General features: G+C 40.4%; 1 protein-coding gene across 3 annotated transcripts in view; it reads left to right on the top strand.

Moving 5' to 3' along the window:
- SEC24D (SEC24 homolog D, COPII coat complex component) overlaps positions 1–22,739 on the top strand; it is a 138,020-nt gene that overhangs the window by 30,770 nt on the left and 84,511 nt on the right. For 2 of the 3 annotated variants that reach the window (XM_059923516.1, XM_059923515.1), the window contains 4 exons: positions 6,263–6,392; positions 10,929–11,077; positions 12,654–12,923; positions 13,203–13,333. In XM_059923516.1, the coding sequence (XP_059779499.1) occupies positions 6,263–6,392; positions 10,929–11,077; positions 12,654–12,923; positions 13,203–13,333 (680 nt within the window). The remainder of the gene's footprint in view (positions 1–6,262; positions 6,393–10,928; positions 11,078–12,653; positions 12,924–13,202; positions 13,334–22,739) is intronic. The other variant, XM_059923517.1, reaches the window with a different exon arrangement.

Genomic DNA, 22,739 nt, shown 5'->3' with positions numbered 1-22,739 from the left:
TCCTTTGGTTTCAGTGACACTATCCTTTTGTTATTTTTCTTGGTGGGTTTCTGGACATCTTCTAAGGAGTTCCCACCCCTCTACATGACCCTTAAGCAGTGCTGTTTCTCCTTCTTTCTTCTATCTCCACCCCTCTTTTCCTCTCACTCTATAGATTTTTTTCCCTTAACTGTATCGTTCCATATAAAGTACTAGTCTCTCAGATCTATTTCTCCAGTTCAGATGTCTCTCCTAAACTCCAAATCTGTATTTTCAATTGCCCACCTGTTTACATAGGTATATCAAATTCATCATGTCCAAAATAATTCAGTATTTTTTTTATAAAACCTATTTTTTTTCTGATATTCTGTATCTCACCCGGCAGCTATCATTCATTCAGCTACCCAAATTAGAAAGTTTCACTGTTTAAAAAAAAATCTCTTCCTTTTACCTTCTCTAATCCAAATTCTTCTGGGGTAATCGTAAATGTCTTTTCTACGTACTTCCTCCTTTCTATCCTGTTGTCACTATTCTTGTTCCAGCCATCCACCTCTCGCCTGGATTACTAACATGGTCTCTTAACCATTATCCCTCTCTCCAGTACTGCCTTTCTCCAAACATTCAGCCCTGTGCTGGAGGGACTCTTATAGCCTGCAGATCTAATTCTGACTTTCTTTTGCTTCAGACCTTTCCAGGACCACCAGAAAGCCAATCCGTGCCTCTGTGTTCTTCCTCCCAGCAGGGCGTACCTCACACTCCCCCTTCAGACTCGGTTCACCTGTGGTGCTTGCAGGCATTTCTGACCACTATTTGTCCTCAAGCTTATTTGTAAATCCTCTTCTCCTGTGTTCTGTAACACCTGTGCAGCCTCACTACAATTTACCACACTGAGTATAATAGATGTGCCTGAGCAGAGAAGGTCTTCATTCAATGTATGTTCAATGAATGAGTGAATGACCAGCTGCTGCATTCATCAGCAAAACACTCAGGTGTTTACCAATAATAAAAACAACTGTCTTTGTTGGATTAAATCCTTCGTGCTTTAATTTAAACCTCTTTCTCCTTATTCAATTCTCAGATGGATACCAGGCCATCAGACTCTGTATACATACCTTTCTGTAAATTATGGTGTCTTTGTTTAATGATTTAAGGCGGTCACTAAATTACCCTAGCCTCTATTTCTCTGTGTCGAATGACCTTAGATCTCTTAGTCTTTGGTCATCACGTGCCTTCTTTTCTAGCCTTTTGGTGATCCTTTTGTTTTGTTTTGTTTTTTTGTGACAGACACAGGCAACTTAGCTGTGGTTCCTTGAAATATCTATTTTACTGTAGATCTGGCCAGTGCTAAGTCTTGGTTTGAATTTCTTACATACCATATTGCCATTTGTGCCTATTGTGTAATGCTAGTGCTATATAATAACAAATATAACAGATTTATTGAGTGAGCAAAATACTTGTGGAGATACAACAGTGAATAAAATGGACCTAATCTCTGTCCTTACAGTACTTACTTGTCTGGCAGGACATGCATTAAGGAAATTGACAATGACAATGCGGGGGAAGCACCACCTTAAGGAGGTAGAGGTGGGCTGGAAGCACACAGTGGGTGCACCTAACCGAGGCTTACAGGTGAAGGGAATCTTCCTGGAAGGAAAGACCTGAAAGATGAGTGAGAGTTGGCCAGGTAGGGAGGCAGCTTGCTGGGGTTGGGGAGGTGCCACTTTGGAGGACCTGCAAGAGGTTTACCATGGCTGAGGGGTAGAGTGTGAGCAGTGAGAGGTGCCTGAAGTGGAAAGTGGGGCCACTAAGACTTTGTTTAGGCTTTATTCTAAGGGCCGTGGGGTGCCGCTGAAGCATTGTAAGCTGGGAAGGGCCACGATCCCGTGTATATTGTTGAGTTACACTCCACAGTAGGAGGAGTGTGGAGAAGGAATCGGAGTGGGCACACTGCTTTCTGGAGCAAGGTTCCTTGCCCTCAGCGCTGTTGACATTTGGGGCCCGCTAGTTCTTTGCTGTGGGAGGCTGTGCTGTGCGTTGTAGGGCCCTTCACAGCGTCTGTGGCTTCTGCCCATTATTAGTAGAGACCAATGCTCCCTCTCCTCCCCCACCCCCCGGCCCCAAGCCCTGCCAACCAGAAGTCCTAGACACTGCCTGTTGTCCCTTCAGGAGCAACGTCGCCCTTGGCTGAGGACCACTGGTCTGGAGGCTGAGGGGCAAGAACTGCTGATGTCCTGGAACTGGGGCTGGCGGCTCTTGGGGGTGGTGAGGCTTCTGATAAATAGTGAGCTTATGTAGGTAGGTACAGCACCAGGCACAGTGCCTCAGGAACAATAGTCATTACAGTTCTGCCCATATCATAGGGAGTTTATCTTTGTTTATCTTAGATAAACTTTTTTTTTTTTTTTTTTTAACAAATGGTTTTTAAATTTGGTTTTAGTTTGTCAGATCCAGGGCCAAATCCAAGATATGCTTTTCTGTGATGTTGTTTTGGTCGGGGTTCTTTTGCCAATAACAGAAGCCAGTCTAGCAGAAAGAGATTTGTAAAAGGGTATCAGGAAGCTAAGAGAATATTAGAGAGTCAGAGAACCAGGCTTGGGACGCTGCGGTCCATAGAGTGCACACCCTGCATGGGGCTGTTCCGTCAGCAGCCACTGCCTGTCTAACCTGGAGCCACCATCTCTGGCCCCTGGCCAGGGTCTCCCGAAGGTGTGTGGCTTTGCTGAATTTAGAGCACATGGCAGCCCAGTTTATAAGGGAGTCTAGGAAATGGAGAGTCCATCTTTCCAGCTCAGGACCATACAGAAAGGCAAGCCAGAAAGGAATTGGAATTGGTATTGAGTAAGCTAGTCTATAAAATCTGTCACTGTATTAAAGACCAGTTTATGATTTTAGATATTTTTCTTTGAGCATAAGCATAGTTAGATCTTTCTCTTGGTATGGTTTTACTTTCCTATTAAAATTCTCATACTGCTCTATAAAGAACCTGATTTCTCTTTTATCTCTGATCACTTATGAAAATGCCAGTGATGTGGCCAGGCAAAGACTGTGACTTTGCAGATAACAGTGATACTGACTTCCCTTTGCCCTGAGTATAGAGTCCAAATGGCACCCAGGACTTTGCAGTCTGACCCCAACCAACCTGGACAACCTCTGCTCCAGCCACTTTCCCCACCATCTGTTCACACCGCACCTTTTGCCAGTCCCTGATCGCACCGTGCTCTCTCAGGTCTTCACTTGAGCTTTGTCTTCTGCCTGGAATCCCCTATCCTGTCTCTGTACTAAGACAACTCCTGCCTGTCCTTCAAGACTCAGCTCAAGTAGTCCTTCCTCTTTGAACTTTTCTTGATTCCCCTAGGAAGAGTTAGGTAGTCCCTCTGCATATTACAACACTCGTCACAGGGCACTGTAATTGTTTACATGGTTATCTCTTCCCTAAGAGCTCTTACTGTCTCAGAGGCACATTGAATGTATGTTGAACAAGAGTGAGTTTGAATCATTGCTATAGAGTTAATTTCCAAAAATAAAAGGGATTGACATGTACACACTACTATATTTAAAATAGATAACCAACAAGGACCTACTGTATAGCACAGGGAACTCTGCTCAGTATTACATAACAACCTAAATGGGAAAAGAATTTGAAAAAGAATAGATTCATGTATACATATAATTGAATCACTTTGCTGTACACCTGAAGCTAACACAACATTGTTAATCAACTGTACTCCAATATAAAATAAAAAGTTAAAAAAATAAAAATAAAAGGGAAAGAACATTTTAGTAAGGTTGGTGTATGACATTTCTGCTTGAGTAAGAACTGTTTTTTGTTTTGTTTTGTTTCGGTTTTGTTTTTAGAAACAATATGTGCATCTCATGTACACATGACATGAGTAACTCCGAGAACAGTTTTTTTGATTTTCTAGACGTATATATGAGGGTTGTTGATGAAATTGCTGTTTACCTACTTATTTAAGAAATGAGAATATCTTTAGTTTCTTGTAGTGCATGTGATTATTTACTGCTTTAGTGCTAATATTGTAGATTTTCTACTTTTGTCCAAAATAATGTTTTAAAAATGAAAATACAAGTGTGCATATAATTATGGTATATATGTCTTGTTAGAATATAAATCCTTGAAAAAAAGAGAGCAAGAGATATGGCCAGGGAGAGAAACTAAGATTTCTTGAGAGATTACCTTTATTTATTGGGCATTGTTCTGGATGCTTTTATACCCATTGCCTCATTTAATTCTCAGAACAATCCACAGAGACAGGGGACATTATTGCCATGGTACAGTGTTAAAAGCTTAGGTTTCGAAAGAACAACGTATCTTGTCAGGGTCACAGGTGTTTAATGGTAGGGGAGGAATACAAACTCCAGTCTGTGTGACTGCAAGTCTCATGTTTTTCTAACTTTGCTGGATTTGGGGTTTAAACTCTATGTAAAAATAAGAATAATATTAGTTGTTTTTGTTCTTGGTGTATGGAAAATGGCTAAATATACTGTGACTGTAAAGTTAATATAAAATTTTTCTTAAGTTTGAGGAATCCTGTTTTAAGAAAAGAAACCTTTGTAAAAGTTTCAATAATATTATTCATGAATACTGCCACCTCACTGGTTATATTTCATTCTGCATTACCCAAACATCTGACAGCATGTGCTCCAAAGTGTTGGCCAAAAAGTTCGTTCGGTTTTAACAAAAGACACATTTTTCGTTTCACCAAGAACTTTATTGAACAATGTATTCATCAGCGTATTCATTAACCGAACGAACTTTTTGGCAAACCCAGTGTGACAATGTAAGAAATTCTTTCTGGGCTACTGCAAGGTCATCCAGTCACTTCCCTTACTATCTGAGCGAATAAACTTTCTAGAAGAAGATAAAAGAAGAAAGGAGATGTTGAGTATGAAATACCATCATGAGGTCAAATGGAGGAGTGCACAGAAGCCAGCCAGGAGGTCATTGGTGATGGTGCCAGAGAGGAAAATGGGGTCAAAAGTAAATTGAATGGTAGAAAACAAACTTATGGTTACCAGGGGTTAAGGGAGGGAGGGATAAATTGGGAGATTGGGATTGACATACATATGCTACTACATATAAAATAGATAACTAATAAGGACCTACTGTATAGCACAGGGAGCTCTACTCAATACTCTATAATGGCCTATATGGGAAAAGAATGTAAAAAAGAGTGGATATATGTATATATGTAACAGATTCAGTCTGCTGTACAGCAGAAACTAAGACAACATTGTAAACCAACTATACTCCAATAAAAATTAAAAAAAAAAAAAGTAAATCGAATGGCCTGGAGCAAAAACAAGCAGGATGGAAGTAGAGAGAGCAAATAGAAGAAATATACTTTTTCTCTTTTTTTTTTCCTTTTGAAAGACTGAAAGAGGCGTTGCAAGTAATCTAGTCTAAGCCTTTCCTTTTGCAGTGAGGGAAAACTGAGGTCCACAAAGATACACTTCTTGCCCAGAGCCATCCATCTGCTAGTAAGTGGCCGGATGGGGCGTCGAACTGCTCTAACCCAAGCTCAGTGATTTTTCTCCTGTGCCATGATTTCTCTAGAAGAAGGAGAGAAAAATGTCTGAGAACGGTTTTAAAGAGAAACCTTTAAAGATCTCTATTGGAGAAGAGCTGCTTATAAATTAAAACGCCGCCACCGCCAGGGGCATCTCTTCATCACGTGTGATTCTGTATTTTGTATGAGTGACCTGATGACTTGAGAAGTCCCTCAACTCGTTAGAATCCTGGAAAAATTATTAACTCTGAAGGCTGTGCTCTGGATTCGTTGGAGAAACAGATGCTATTCTCCATTCACGTTCCTCATGCTGTAACTCAAATAAAGGTGTTTTCAGAGGTCTTTTTCCCCCCATAATTAGAGTTAGGATGTTTTGTGATGCCTCGTACTGTTTTTTTTTCCAGATTTGTATTCTGATATCCAATGGACATTTTTCACTGTTTATTCTAGCATTCTTTGTGCGATAGTGTGTTCCATCAAGGTGCCTCTCTACCAAATGCAAAGATTTATTTCTTCTATTTTAGCTTCTGTTTAGTGTTAAAAGGATTTCTGCTCTCCTATCATTGTGATGGTCAAATAATGATGCCACAGCCTGGCATTGGTAAGTCTGTGATGGTTAAAGCAAGTGTGAAGGAGAACTTGTTCTAACCTGTTTTTCCTTCTCCCCCTCCTATTTTGCATTTTTAACCTAATATCTTTGTGTCCTCTCTCTTTGCACTTTCATACTCTTCTAAACTCATGTCCTTCCCTTGCAGGTATGATGAAGCCAGCAGGGCCTTTGGGGGCTGCTGCCCCCGGGGGGATGTTGCCTCAGGGCCATCTGCCTCCTGGACCCCATCAGTTTGGCCAGAATGGAGCTCATGCCCAAGGTCCTCCTCTTCAAAGGTGAGCGAGATTCCAGCCCTCATTTGTATAATCTACTAAAATTATCTTACAAGTCCCTTCTACTGTTGCATGTTGGTTGATTGAAACTTTGACCTCCTGATACTGCCCACATCCTCGAAAGGATCTACTGGAAAACTGCCAGGAAACAAAGCATTTAAAGAAGTTAGGCCAGTGGTAAAGCCTGTGGATTTGATGTGGAAGGCGCACGGATGCCAGTGAGGGACTCTTGAAAGGCAGGGTGATAGTGACAACACGGGGAATGAATCATCTGTGTTTATAAATTAAGGAAGGGAGAAGTTGGAGGCAGCCCTGGAGAAGCCGAGGTATGAGATGTGGGAGATGCTGGGGCCATGCAACCCCTCAGGACTGTGCCCGCATCACACCTTCCCTGCTGGAATCCCATTGCTGTTTGTCCTGTGAGGTGTTGCTGGTGAGAATCCCAGTGCCAAGCTGTACACAGTGTTTACGTTGGAATTTCTCCAAGGCTCACCCAGAGGCTTCATTTCCCAGGTTCCTTTCTCAGGTTGTCAGGCTGCAAGGTTGGGGTTGGTGGAGGAGTAACCCCTCTGGAGGACTCTGGACCTTGCTGATGGTGAGGCCATTTCGTTACCCTTTGAAGGAGCCTGTAGTCCCTGCCAGTGGGAGAACTCCCTCTGGAATGTTTTAAATCATCAAGTTCATTCACTGACAGGGCATCTGTGAGGTTGACATTCCCTGGCTCTTGTCTGTTGTGATAACATTTGCCATTGACGTGGTAGCTCTGAGATGCAGAGTGAAGGTTGATGTAGGAATCACTGGATGAGTGAGTCTGAGTAATTGGGTTTACATGGGATCGTGGTTTGAACAAGGAGCACGAAGTCAAAGGGCCTGACTCAGGACCTGCCCCTCCTGCCCCTAGCCTCAGTAGCGTGGTGGTGGGGCACGAGGGGAGGGCAGAAAGCCTGAACCAAGACGCTGCCTCTGGTTCAAGCAATTCACTAGCCTTGTGACGCTGGTGACGTTCCTGGGCCTCTAGACCGCATTTTCCTCACTTGTAAAATGAGGAAGTAGAATTCTCAGTGCAGAGTATAGAGGAGAAGATCTGGAGAAGTACATTGTTGTGAACTGCCAAGCAGGTCAGATTTTTTTTTTTTTAAAGAAATGCAAAAATTGAACAGCCACTTTGAAGTTAAGAAAAGATTTGAGTCACTGGTATTAGCCTAGATTGGATTGATCTTTTTGGTTATTTCTACTTGTTTCACTTGAATTAGGTTGCTTAGGAGTAGGTAAATCACAGATGTTGCCATCAGACCGATCTAAGCTGTGTGATTGTGAGCTCAGCACAGCGTCTGGCACAGTGACGAATAGAGGCTCTAGGCTCGGGCACGTTTGATACCCTTGGCTCAGGGAGTTCTGGCTGGATGAGTTACGCTGCCTCTATGTGCCTTGGTTTCCTCATCACAGTTGTAACAATAATGGTGTGGTGGTGAGGATTTTGATCACTAATCCATGCAGAAAACCTTGCACAGTGCACAGCGCCCATGAAAGACAATGCGTGTTAGCAGTTATCAGCACCATTTCCACTGGATATGGAAAGTCTGCGGTCTCTTGCTTGCCCTTCCTACTAGCTCAGTGTTGCTACCCACCACAGCTCGGTTTAGGGATCTGCCTTTATTGTGATTCCCAGGGAAGCACTGACAGATTTTGCCCCATCTCTTCCTCCTCCACTGTTCACTTGCCTCAACTTGAACTTGAATTACAAGCTGGAAATGGGATTTAAAGATGGAAAAGTCTAGTATTCAGGCTAAGCCTCCATAGTGAGGCTACCTAGCCTCATGGGACGTATTTCTGTGTGTACAGTTCAGTGCAAGCACAAAGGGCTCAGTGACTGTGCAGGTGAGTCACACCCGTCTGATAACAGGGGTTGTCAGAGAGCATAGATCCCATATGACCTGGCTATGGTTGTAGTACTTCAGGGAGTCATTTGTACTTAGAGGACCCATCATGGACCCATCATAGAAATCTTTTCATTTTTACCATGTCTAAACTGTCAAATAAAAACGTGATTAATTCAGTCATTATGTTGATTTAAATTTAAAAATTATACGTTTTATTTTTAAATGTTGCTACTTCAAAGGTAATGTTTCCTAAAACTTAAAAATCATACCTAATCACTTGTCTTTTGATGTTGGCTAAGGCAGAATAAATGTCTTAAACTTGTAAGTGGTACTAAAGTTATCTACAAAGTGTTACTGCTGGGTGGAATTAATCTCCTAAATAAATTCTATAACCTAAAGTTCCATTTTTTAATTATAGGGGGAAAAGTCAATTGTAAGTGTTCTATTTTGACCAAGAAATGGCAAATTGGGTGGGAAGGAAGGTTGGAAGGAGACTCGTCTTCCCAAATCGAAGCTATTATTAGGGTGAATCTAATAAGAAATTGGTTGCAATGGAAAAGGAGAAAACAAGAAAAATAAGAGAAATACATACTTGTTTTCTCTTCCATTTGTGTGTGTATGTGTAAAGCAATGACATGATTGGGCAGAGCTTTTGTTTTTCTCTAGTCTATGGGCTGAGTATTTAAAAATCTAGATTTTGTATCAGTCAAATCTTGAAAAATTTGGTACCTTATCTCCAGATTCTAACAAACTTCAGCATACAGCTCACTTCTTAAGCAATTTGTTGTAAACTTGAAAATGAAAAGTATTTGAGGTTGAGCAGGCCACAGACAACGGAGTCAACTCTCCAGAGGTTTAGGGTTAAACTGAGGCTAACTTTTCATGTTTTATTAATCCTCTGGTTATGATCCTTTATGGTTCTTTTTGGTTCTTTTTGATGGTGAATCTGCCCTCTTCTGACAGTCAATGAAACAGTTAATTAAAATATGTAATTGAATGTTTCTCAGCCCAGAAATATGTTAAATGAAGTAATCAATGAGAAATATTTAAATCTATATGATTTTTAATTCTAACCACATTATATTTACAGCAGGGAAAGGGATTGTTCCATTTTTATGGATTGAAAGCTGAAAGCTACAGGGAATTAAGTGGCTTGTCCATGCTCACACACCAGCTCTCCAGGGTAGGGTCGGGGGCCTGGATTCTCACCTAAGCTCTGACACCCACATGCTGTGTGGTCTTGGATAAACTAATTTAGTAAAGTAATGAAATTGAAAAATATTAAACCACTCTGTACGTTTAATATGTTTTGTTGATCTCTTTTTTCATATGTATGTCAGTTTTTTAAAATACTTTTTATTAAAAATTATTTAATAAAAGTTACCCTTTAATACTATTTTATTTTTACTTTTAAGTTGATAATATTGCTTTAAAATCCAGATCTGTTTAAGACTTAGTTGATCAGAAAAAAAAATTTGTGAATTTCTGACGCCTAACTCCTAGGATATGTATCATGCAATGAGTGATGAATCGGTTTTTTCGAGTCAAAAAGTAATAGCTAATGGTGTACATTCTTTCATTCTGTATTTTAAATCTTTAACCTTTTGTTAAGTTAAAAAAAAATACTTGAGGTTGCTTGTCATAACTTCCATTTGAAACATTTCATCCTACCTGTACTATCTCTATAAAAAATGATTCACAGAATGTTATATTTTAAAAGTATTGTTAACATCTGTGAAATATCTCTGAACATGTTTTGGGGAATTTTTTTCTCAAATGATTAAATAACACTACCTACCCCCTCCTCCCATTAACTGCTGGTTAGCCCAAGCCCTGTAACCATACTGCACACTACAGCCACTAATACATTCTTGTAGAGAATGTACATTCTGCCTGTGTGCAATTGTTTCATATATCTATGAAACCCCATGCATGAGTTTTAAGAAAAAGACAAAAAGCATCATTTCTTGAGAAAAGGAAATGACTTCTTTTTATGAAGCAGTGGATTTACAAAACATATCTTTAAGACAATTCTCAAAATCATTTCTAAGTGATCATAAAGATACAGTCACAAAGCATTTTAGTTTTCTTGACTTCTGGTCTATTGACCATTAGCCCTAGCATAGATTAGGCTGTGATGGACTCAGCTTCCCAAATTGATTTCCAAAACTTGTTCTTTGTTTATGTTAGAATTTTTTTTTTTTTGGCTAGGTGTCTTGATATGTGTAGCATGTGAGCATAGATATGGGATGATGCTACATGATTCGTTTTGAGCTCACATTGAGGTTAATTAAAGATTTAGTGTGTAACTGCTATATTTAAAATGGATAACCAGCAAGGACCTACTGTTTAGCACAGAGACCTCTGCTCAATGTTATGTGGCAACCTGGATGGGAGGTGAGTTTGGGGGAGAATGGATACATCTATATGTATGGCTGCGTCCCTTTGCTGTGCACCTGAAACTATCACAACGTTATTAATCGGCTATACTCCAATATAAAATAAAGAGTTAAAAAATAAATAAAAGATTTAGTGTATAATATCAGTCATTTTCCTAGTGCCACTAGATGGGCTGATTTAATTTTACAAGTTACTGACATTTGTTGTATGTCATTTGCATATGAGACTGTATGACATTATCACCCCTTTTCTCCCTCAGATTTCCTGGCCCTCCACCTGTCAACAGTGCGGCCCCCTCCTATGCACCATACTCACCCTCTACACAATCGTCTTACCCAAGTCCGGTGTCCACTTCATCCGTCACCCAGCTGGGCACTCAGCTCAGTGCTATGCACGTCAACAGCTATGGTAACAATTTCATTATTCACGCTCATTGACTGTCTTGTCTCATGAGTATTTTTACTAAGAAAGGTTTTCTTCAAATTCAAAATAGACATGCCTCTGGCATACCGTATTGAAGTAGTATTTGGACATTTTCATGTAAATCATCTGTATTATGTATGGCAATAATTACTTTTTTCCAAATCATGCTGCCATTTATTTCAAGATAATTGAAGGACCCTCAGAATACCTTATGTTCAACACCAGATCAATAAAGAACAAAAAATGCTGACTTCACAAATAAACATTAGACCAGTGAAATTATTTTAAGAAACGTGAGGGTAGTTTAACCCTGTGTTTATTATGAGGCCCCCAAATCAAAAATGTAGTACTCTTTGTTTCACAGTGCTTTTTTTTGTTGTTGTTGTTTTTAATATAAATTTATTTATTTATTTATTTTGGCTGTGTTGGGTCTTTGTTGCTGCGCGCGGGCTTTCTCTGGTTGTGGCGAGCGGGGGCTACTCTTCGTTGCAGTGCGTGGGCTTCTCGTTGCAGTGGCTTTTCTTGTTGCAGAGCACGGGCTCTAGGTGCACGGGCTTCAGTAGTTGCAGCACGTGGGCTCAGTAGTTGTGGCTCGCGGGCTCTAGAGCGCAGGCTCAGTAGTTGCGGCACACGGGCTTAGTTGCTCCGTGGCACGTGGGATCTTCCCGGACCAGGGCTCGAACCCATGTCCCCTGCATTGGCAGGCGGATTCTTAACCACTGTGCCACCAGGGAAACGCCACAGTGCATTTTAATTCTGCATTTAGATCATGGGAAGAATGGAAGCTCAGATGCTGTGGGACAGAAAAGAGAACAATAGGAGAGAAAACAGTTACAGTACTGAGATTAACATCAATAGCAATGCTGTATAAGAGCCATAGAAATTTTCACTGGAACAACAGCATAGTCAGCCATTTATCTTGATGACAAATGTTTTCATTACTTAAAGTTAGTTTCTTAAAAGTATCAGTAAAAAACCCCCTCAGAGTATTTCTTTTTACTGGTTTCAAAATGGCTAAGTCTCCAAAGCAGCAGCAGTGCAGTTTCACATAATCAAAGAAAGGAAAAAATAATCTGGTTTTACGATTTCCAGTATGATTGGATAGAATTTTAGTGGCCCATCCCTTCTCCTTGGTTATTTCTACCTACTTCCAAAATCCATTTGATCAAGTCAAGCACAGGATGCAAATAATTTATTGACTTGAGTGAATAATGCTTGTCACGCAAAAAAAGTTTTTTTTCTGTATGATTTTCCTATATTCTGTACCAGATAAAATTCCTTAATTAATGCCATGTGTCATGAAAAGTGAATGCAACTGAGTTAAAATTTATCCTACTAATTTTCTATCATTATAAATGTTGCTCCACTTGTATACAATACTCCAAATAGCATCTGTGTCACTTTCTGAATGATGATTTCATCTTGTGGGGGAAAAAAATGTGACTTGAACGGGTGCCTTCTTGCTTTATTCTGAAAAAGAAGTGTCCCTGTTGTATACGTGGTAGAAGTTAAAGTGTTGAGAAGTGTGGCATTTAGGTGGGCTGGTCTTTTTCTGGCCTAGGTTCGGGCATGGCTCCCCCCAGCCAGGGCCCCCCTGGCCCTCCAGCAGCAGCAGCAGCATTCCAGGGTCCTCCACGGTCTTCGCAGCCATCCATCTTGCAGCCTGGATCTCAGGTTCTCCCACCACCACCCACTGCACTAAACGGCCCCGGTGCCTCACCCTTGCCTCCATCAACACACAGACAAGACGGGCCTGCTCCTCCGAACGCCCAGTACCAGCCCCCGCCTCCTCCAGGACAGACCCTGGGCCCTGGATATCCTCTGCAGCAGGGTAAGGTGGGCAGGGCTCAGAGGGAGGCCTTGGGTCCCCTGGGGGTGCCCTTAATTGGGAATCAGATTTGTTCCTGTGTTACTAGGCATCTATCACTTACTGTTTTTGATTGGTGTGGCAAGTGCAAAGTAAAGGGGAACTGTAAATATTCACGTTTAACTCCCTGCCTTATTTAATATGAAAAATGCAAGGTGCTTGACTGAACAGTATAATATTGTCAGTGAGCCCTACGTCTGGGTTTGGGGATTATAATCATTTCTTTTTAAAATTTTTTCCAAGCAGCCAACTATGGCCCCCAGATGGCAGGTGCACAGCTCTCCTACCCAGGAGGCTTCCCCGGAGGTCCTGCACAGATGGCGGGTCCACCGCAGCCCCAGAAGAAGCTGGATCCTGACTCTATCCCCAGCCCAGTAAGTGCTCTTCTCACTCTCACAGTCCACCTAACAAAGAACCATTCTTCACTCATTGTTCTCAGAAACTCTGCAGTTTGTTAGCATTTATCCTGTCCTTTATTGTCAAAGCACAATACCCATCACATGGATAAGGCTTGCTTCCTTCTGTGTATGTATGGGGGTGGTGAGGGTGGGTTATGGCATACCAGAGGTCTCCATGAGAGAAACAGCCTGTGCAGATTTTTTTTTTTGGTATCACATAAACTTGGCAGTATCTATTGATGTTTATATTCACATATATTGGCAGTATGTATTGATATTTAATGAGTAATTAGTAGTAAGAGTATATTCTACATAAAAATGCTATTTTAAGAAACTAAAGGACACTTTTCAGGATACTCATAGGAGTACAAAGTATTTGGCATATTTTAAAAAACTGTTTTAAATAAAATTAGAGCTGTAACTTAATTCTCCTCCACCCAAGTGATTTTCTTTGGAGAATTACTTTTTAGTAACTGTATCAGTTGGCTTTTATTAGGTTAATCTGCATAACAAACACTCCCCAACTTGGCTTACATCCACAGAGATTTATTTATCACTTAGGTTACATGTACGCTGCAGTAGCTGCAGTTTGGTTTTAGATTCTGCTCCATATGCCCTTATCACTCCAGAATCTAAGGTGAAAGGGCACCCCTTATCCAGGACATGTATTCTCATGGCAAAGAGAGAAAAGGAGGAAAACTGGTCAAAAGGTGCAATAGCTGTTAAAGCTTCCAGTCAGATGTGGTACATGTCACAACCACACACATGCCCTTGGCTGAGACAAGTCATATAACAAAGTCTGATGTCAGTGGGGGAGGGACGTAAACACTTCCCTCAGAAGAAACTGCAAGTCTTATGGCTTTGAGCAGGGATATAAAGTCCTTTGGAATAAGAATGAAATTGTCTGCAGTTAACTTGCACCTTTGAAGTGGTTCTATAAACATGAGTAGAAAAAGTTAGAAAGAGACTAAGGAGCACTAAGAGGTATTATATTTCATGTATATATATATATATATATATATATATGTATATATGTATGGCCTAACTTTTGCATGTAACAAACCATCAGCAAACTTAGTAGCTTACAACCACTATTTATTAATGCTCGTGAGTCAGTAGGTCCTCTGGGCTGGGCTGGACTGATTTTGGCTGGGCTTGCTTTGTGCATCTGGGGTCAGCTAGAGGCTTGGCTGGAGCCCAAATGGTCTAGGATGGTCTATGAGTTTTCTGCGGTTGTATAATCAAGTACCATAACCTGGGTGGCTTAAAGCAACAGAAATTTATTCTCTTACAGTTCTGGAGGTCATAAGTCTGAAATCAATGTGTTGGCATGGCTGTCTTCCCTCCAAAGGCTCTGTGTGAGAATCCATTCCTTGTTTTTTCCAGCGTCTGGTGGCTCCAGGCATTCCTTGGCTTGTGGCCGCATCATTCCAATCTTTGCCTCTGTTGTCACATCACCTCCCCCTCTTCTCTGTGTCTTTTCCTCCGGGTGTTGATCTCAGAACTCCCTGTGCCCCTCTCATAAGTTTCATGTGATTCCAGTTGGGGCCCACCCAGATAATCTAGGATAAGCACTATCTCTCAAGATCCTTAATTTAATCAATTCTTTTGCTATATGCAGTGTTAGTCACAGGTTTCAGGGATTAGGACATGGATGTATCTTTTTGGGGGGCTATATATTCAGCCCACTATAAATGGTATCATTCATGCATTTGGTATTTGTTACCCATCTGTTAGCTGGGGATGATTGAGTCCTGTCACCAAGCAGGATAGCCTAGCTTTGGCGGTGCCAGAGATCCAAGAGGGAAAGTAGGAATATGCAAGGCCTCCTGAGGATGGTCTGCAGTGTTCTCTCATCCAAAGCAAGTCCCAAGACCACCCCAGAGTCAAGGCGCAGAAAAATAGACCCTGCCTCTGGATGGGAGGAGCAGCAAAGTCCTTAAAAACGCCATAGGTATAGGGAGGGGTGGAGGATTTTGGCTATTTTTTAAAATACACACTTGAAGATTTGTGATAAAGTATCTGATGCTATTTTAGAAATTAAATTTTAATAACTCTTAGTGCCCTTATTGATGATCATATTACCAGCCATTACTTTTCTAGTTTAATATTATTTGATTATTCCAGTTGAAGAAGTATCATGTATTTACATGATTTACATTTTGACTTCCTGTTTCTCTGCTTGTATATAACATCTACAGACCCTCTGGGTCGTTCCACTTCATTCTCTGATGTTTCTAGCTCCTGGTTCATTGTTAGTTAATCTCTCCAGTACTGTTTCTGTTACAGTTATTGGCAATTTTACTATCCATCTGTAGAAATTTCCATTTCTCTGGCCTCTCAATTCTTGATCTTATTTTCTTCCAATGTTCTTTGTATCTACCCCACTTACTCCTATCATTACCAGTGACTGTACACCTTCAAAGTCTCAGTTGAAAGCATCCCATCCTCCAACCACTGCCTTCTATCTTTTCAGCTCATTTCCTCTAGGACTCAAACGTCAATAATAATTCACCCACCAGGATTTACAACCTACCACTTTTTCTTGACTCACGCCACCTTCATCTTCGCACTTCTCCTATGCAGCTTATATTATGTGATCCATGACTATAAATCTGTCCCTTGCATCTTCTACCCTGAACTCCTTTGCCCCCTCCCTCCACTGCATTCACCTAGAAAATTCCCAGTTGTTGTTAAACCAACTCTCCACCTACTCCATGCCTGCACCCCAGATGCTAAGGCAACTTGAGAAAGATGCCCACCACGCTTACTGGTCTCACTTTGAATTCATAACCACTAAACAAAAGTGAACCTTTAGTTGTGTGTTTCTAAAACCTGACTGCACAGAATAATAACTGGCGGAGCATTTAAAATTATTGATGCCTTGCTCCCAGCCCCCCAAATTATGATTTAATTGTACTGGGCATTGGAATTTTTCAAAGTTCCTCTGTTAATTCTAACGTGTAGCAAGTTTGGAGACCATCACCCAACTCCGCTGACCCTCCCATTTTCCTGGATGACTATCATTCCTTCTCTCTTGAAACTCCTAACACTACTTTTTCCTTTTCTGACTCTTTAATGATAACCTGCTCCTTATTACACTGAGAAAATAGAAGAAATCCAAAGAGAACCTCTGCATGTTTCATTTCCACATCTCGCTGCATCTGTGCTCATTTATCCCTCTTCCTCCTGTTAGTGTGGATAAGCTTGTCCATACTCCTGACCAAGGCCATCACCTCCACTTGTGCCCGAGAATCCATCTCTCTGGCCTTTCAAGAACCGCCCTCCAGAAAGTGTCCTCTGTATTAGAGTTCTCCAAAAAACAGAACCAGTAGGATATATGTCTATATATGGAAATAAATTTATTTTAAAGAATTGGTTTACTCAATTGTCGGAGACTGGCAAGGCCAAAATCTGCTGGGCTGGCCGGTGCGCTGGAGACACAGGAAGAGCTGATGTTGCAGCTTGACTCTGAAGGCATCTGAAGCAGAATTCCCTCTTCCTCAGGGAGACCTCGGTATTTTTCTCTTAATCCTTCAACAGGTCAGAAGAGGCCTGCCCACACTGTGGAGGGTACTCTGCTTCACTCAAGGTCTACTGATGAAATGTTAATCGCATTTAAAAAAATACCTTCACAGCAAGATCTAGACTGGTATTTGAAACTGGCTACCATGGCCTAGCCAAGTTGACACATAAAATTAACTATCACATCCCCTCTCTGCTGCATTATCTTTACTTATTTGAAGATAAACTTCAGTTTTTCTCTGTCTAGATCATTCTCATCAGAATATAAACCTCCCGAAATACCTCTTATTGTTAATGAAAGAAGCCTCCTTTGTCCCTTCCCCATGTCTATCCAGTTTCCTCCCCATTTTGTGGCTCTCTTTTACAGCAAGAAGTCTCTAGAAGGGTTGCCTTTACCCACTGTCTTGGTTCATCTCCTCCTATTCCCTCCTGAACCTGTTCCAGTTTAGATCTTATCACTACAACCCCACTAATACTATGCTTGTTCAGGTCTCCAGTGACCTCCCATTTCCAAATCTTGTGGCCAATTCTCAGATCTCCTCTGTCTTGACCTGTCAGCAACAGATTTGATACATCTGTTCATTCCATCCTCCTTGAAACACCTTTTCAGTGGGGTTACCGTGTCCCCAGCACATAGTGCCCAGTACATAGTATGCACTCATATTTGTTGAACGAATGAATGTTAACAATAAAAGCAATGAGCAGTATATTGTATCATTCATCCAAGACCCTTAAAATACACACATACAAATCAGTCCAATATTATTTTATCTTAAGAGTAATGGCAACACCACCCACTCGTTTACATCTCTGCTTGTTTCACTGGTGGCTCTTTCCTGTCTCCTTTGTTGGTCTCACCTCGTCTTTGCAACCTCCTCGTGTTAAAAGTGTCCCAAAGTCTTTGGACCCGTCCCTTTCTCCATCGACATTAACTCTAGTCAGCTCTACTCGAAGTGTGCTTCTAGGACGGCACATGAATATTGGCTGGAGCAACCAAAATGTCCATCAGCAGATGACTAGATAAGGAAGATGTGGTACATATATACAGTGGAATACTACTCAGCCATAGAAAGCATAAGATAATGCCATTTGCAGCAATATGGATGGACCTAGAGATTATCATACTAAGTGAAGTAAGTCAGACAAAGACAAATATCATATGATATTACTTATATGTGGAATCTAAAATATGATACAAATGAACTTATTTATGAAACAGAAATAGACTCACGGACATAGAAAACAGGTTTATGGTTACCAAAGGGGAAGGGGGATGGGGGAGATAAATTAGGAGTTTGGGATTAGCAGATACAAACTAATATATATAAAATAGATAAACAACAAGGGCCTACTGTATAGCACAGGGAACTATAGTCAATATCTTGTAATAAACCATAATGGAGAAGAATATAAAAAAGAATATATATATATGTATAACTGAATCACTTCACTGTACACCAGAAACTAAAACAACATTGTAAATCTACTATACGTCAATAAAAAATTAAAAACAAAGCAAAACAAAAAAAACATTGGCTTGGAGCTTAATAGAAATGCATGTTCTCAGGCTCCACCCCAGACCTGAATCAGAATCTCTAGGAATGGGGCCCTGGAATCTGTTTTAACAAGCTCTTCAGATGGTTCTTAGGCACACTAAGGTTTGAGAAGTACCACTTTAGGGAATTCCCTGATGGTCCAGTAGGACTCCACACTGTCACTGCTGAGGGCCCAGGTTCAATCCCTGGTCAGGGAACTATCATCCCACAAGCCACACAGCACAGCCAAAAAATAAATTAAAAAAAAAACAAAAAACAATAACAGAAAAGCCCAAAAACGTGGCCCGAGAAGTACCGCTTTCGATGACTCATTCTCATGGCTTTAAATGAGAACGTAGATACTCCTAGTCAAGACCTTTTCCTTGAAATCCAGATTGCAACCCCATTCTTCCAGGTCCTCTGGCCAAAAAACTTGGAGTCATCCTTGATTCTCTCTTTCTCACATATCTCATGTTTAGTCCTTTAGCTAATTCCATTGCTTCTGCCTTTTGTGCTCATCCTGGTCCAAGCCTCTACCATCTGTACCCACCTGGATTATCATAAGAGCATCCTAACTGGTCTCCCTGCTATTCTAGTCTGCACAGCAGCTGGAGTGATCCTTTCACGTTCTAAGTCAGATGATGTCACGGCTCATAACAAACCCTCCAATACTCCTCTAGTTAGAAACCAAAGTTCTTACAAAGGCCTGCAAGACCCTACCGTATTTGCCACCCCTGACACCGCCCACCCCCTGCCCTGCACCCCCCCCACACACACACAGACACACACACACACACGCACGCCACTCTGACCTGGTCTCTTACCACTCTTCTCCATCACTTTGCTTTGCGTCACACCAGCCTCCTTGTTATTCCTCAGCCACGCCAAGCGTACTCCTGCCTCAAGGCCTTTGCACTTGCAGTTTCCTCTGCCTAGATTCTCCTCCCCTACATACATAGGGGGCATGGCTCAATCCTGCATTTCCTTCACGTCCTCATTGCTCATCCCCCATCTCACTGGCACCCCATCCATATCACTTCATATCCACAGCACTTATTACCTGACATAGGATGTATCTTATTTATGCATTTATATATCGCCTATCTTCCATACTAGAATGTCAGCTCCAAGAGGTCAAGGATTTGGTTTTGTTCACTACTGTGCCCCTAACACATAGAACAGGGCCTGGTACAGAGTATAGGCTCACATATTTGTTCAATGAATGAATGTTAACAACAAAAGCAATAAGCAGTATGGGATGTGATTTATTCAAGACCCTTAAAATATACACATATAAGTCAGTCCAATATTATTTTTATCTTAAAAGTAATAAAGTAGCAATACCAGATGGAGCCTGTTTTTATATTCTTATTACCAGAGTAGGATGCTTTTGCTAACTAAATTAATTCTTCCTTCTGGAAAGAAAGATGTGAAATCATGTTTACCGAACTCCTGTTGCATTCCAGTCCTGAGCTAAGTGCTCACTACAACTCTTTTGGGTGGTGGTCTCAGCCATATTTTGGAAGTGAGGACACTGGTTATCACCATCAGACTCTTCCTCACTCTTTGTATCAGCAGGAGGATTATTCAGCAGTTGAGATCTTCCTATTCTCCTCTTTCTCTTACCATGCCCAAGTGCAAATAATTCTGTTTTAAGCAGCCTGCCTTAGATGTGTGCATGCATCTTATTATCTTGTCTGTCCCTTATCCTTTTTGTTCATTTATCTCAAGAGAATCACTTCCTTTTTTTCTCTTTCCTGATTCTATTTTATGAAACTAGAATACTCTGTTCATAGCAGATATGTGTGAAAGTAATTCTAGTGGCGGAAAAAGAAATGTATACATTTTGATGTAGCATTGGCATTATCAGGAGTCACTGTCACCAAATTTGAAACCCTTTAAGAACTGAGACACAGTCACAATCTCTATTGAAATTTCTGTGTTTTGTTTTATCTCTAAGCTGTTTTCCGAGAATATGGATTTGAGGTAAAAAAAAAAAAAAAACAAAACCAAAAAAAACCCTGTATTTTTAGAAATTACTAGAACTGTTTGTTATATTTCTTACTCCCTTTGTAGTATTCTAGCCAAGATGTGAATTAATTTAGAAATGTAATTACCACCAATGACATTGTTTCTTTGGAGGCAGTGCTTTGTGAGTTGCAAATGGCTAATTTAAAATAAACTTTTTGGAAGTAGAGTCTATCTGAAGACTGAGAGCTGCCTATGTTCAATATATAGATTATTATGACTTTTACCTCGCTTTCATATTTGACACTTCATTGGTTGACATGATGACAGTAAATGTAAACTACTCCAGTTTTGAATGAACCAGATGAACCTTGTGGTTGAAATGTAGAGTATAATTACAGTGTTTTGATTTTTCTGTTTGCTTCTTGTCTCTGCCCATGGTAGCTTTTAGTCTCATTTGTATCTTACAGTAGTTGTGTTTGGAGCATATTCTATATCCTTAATTTAATAAGAATTCAAATCCTATGAAATTAAAAAGACAGAGATGCATGGATTTAAAAGCAGGCTAAATCTGTCTCTGATACGCTGTAAAAACCAATGATATCAATGCCAGCTGGGGCCTGGATTGGATGAGATGGGAAGGGAAAATGGAGCAGGTAACATTTCAGAGCTTGGGGGAAGACAATTTTCATATTATTAGTAGTTTCTTTTTTTTTAATTGAAATACAGTTGATTTACAATATTGTGTTAGTTTTAGATGTACAGTAAAGTGATTCAGTTATACATATATATATTTTTTTCAGATTCTTTCCCTTTATAGGTTATTATAAGATATTGAATATAGTTCCCTGTGCTATAAACACAACAGTAAATCCTTGTTTATCTATTTTATATATAGTGGTGTGTATATGTTAACCCCAAACTCCTAGCTTATCTCCTGCTCCTTCCCCTTTGGTAACCATAAATTTGTTTTCTATGTCTGTGAGTCTGTTTTTGTTTTGTAAATAAATTCATTTGTATTATGTTTTAGATTCCACATATAAGTGATATCATGTATTTGTCTTTCTCTGTCTGACTTACTTCGCTTAGTATGATGATCTCTATAAGTCCATGCACCTTGCTGCAAATGGCAATATTTCATTCTTTTTTATGGTTGAGTAATATTCCATTGTGTATATACGTGTGTGTGTGTGTGTGTGTGTGTATACACACGCACCACATCTTCTTTATCCACTCATCTGTTGATAGACACTTCGATTGCTTCCAAATCTTAGCTATTGTAAATAGTGCTGCTATGAACGTTGGGGTGCATGTATATTTTTGAATTAGTTTTCATCTTTTCCAGGTATATACTCAGGAGTGGCATCACTGGATCACGCAGTAGCTCTATTTTTGTTTTTCTGAGGAAACTCCATACTGTTTTCCATAGTGGCTGCACCAATTATATTCCCACCAACAGTGTAGGAGGTTTCCTTTTTCTCCACACCCTCTCCAGCATTTATTATTTGTAGACTTTTTGATGATAGTAATTCTGACCAGTGACACCTCACTGTAGTTTTGGTTTGCATTTCCCTAATAATTAGTGACGCTGAGCATCTTTTCGTGTGCCTTTTGGCCATCTGTATGTCTTCTTTGGAGAAATATCGATTTAGGTCTTCTGCCCATTTTTTGATTGGGTTGTTTGTTTCTTTGATATTGAGCTGTATGAGCTGTTTGTATATTTTGGAAACTAATCCCTTGTCAGTCACATCGTTGGCAAATATTTTCTCCCAGTCCATAGGTTGTCTTTTTATTTTGTTTATGGTTTCCTTTGTTGTGCAAAAGCTTTTAAGTTTGATTAGGCCCCACTTGTTTATTTTTTATTTTATTTCTTTTGCCTTGGGAGACTGATCTAAGAAAATATTGCTATGATTTATGTCGGAGAATGTTTTGCCTATGTTCTCTTCTAGGAGTTTTATGGTGTCATGTCTTATATTTAAGTCTTTAAACCATTTTGAGTTTATTTTTGTATATGGTGTGAGGGAGTGTTCTAACTTCACTGATTTACATGAGGCTATCCACCTTTCTCAGCACTACTTGCTGAAGAGACTGACTGTTCTCCACTGTATGTTCTTGCCTGCTTTGTTGAAGATTAATTGACCATGGGTGTGTGGGTTTATGTCTGGCCTCTCTACTCTGTTCCGTTGAGCCGTGTTTGGTTTTGTGCCAGTACCATACTGTTTTGATTACAGTAGCTTTGTAGGGTTGGCTGAAGTCTGGGAGGGTTATGCCTCCAGCTTTGTTCTTTTTCCTCAGGATTGCTTTGGTAATTCTGGGTTGTTTGTGGTTCCATATAAATTTTAGGATTATTTGTT

Source organism: Balaenoptera ricei, chromosome 5 (assembly GCF_028023285.1).
Source record: "Balaenoptera ricei isolate mBalRic1 chromosome 5, mBalRic1.hap2, whole genome shotgun sequence".
Classification (NCBI taxonomy): domain Eukaryota; kingdom Metazoa; phylum Chordata; class Mammalia; order Artiodactyla; family Balaenopteridae; genus Balaenoptera; species Balaenoptera ricei.
The sequence above is the reverse complement of the archived record's forward strand: the minus strand, read 5'-3'. Positions and strand labels throughout refer to the sequence as shown.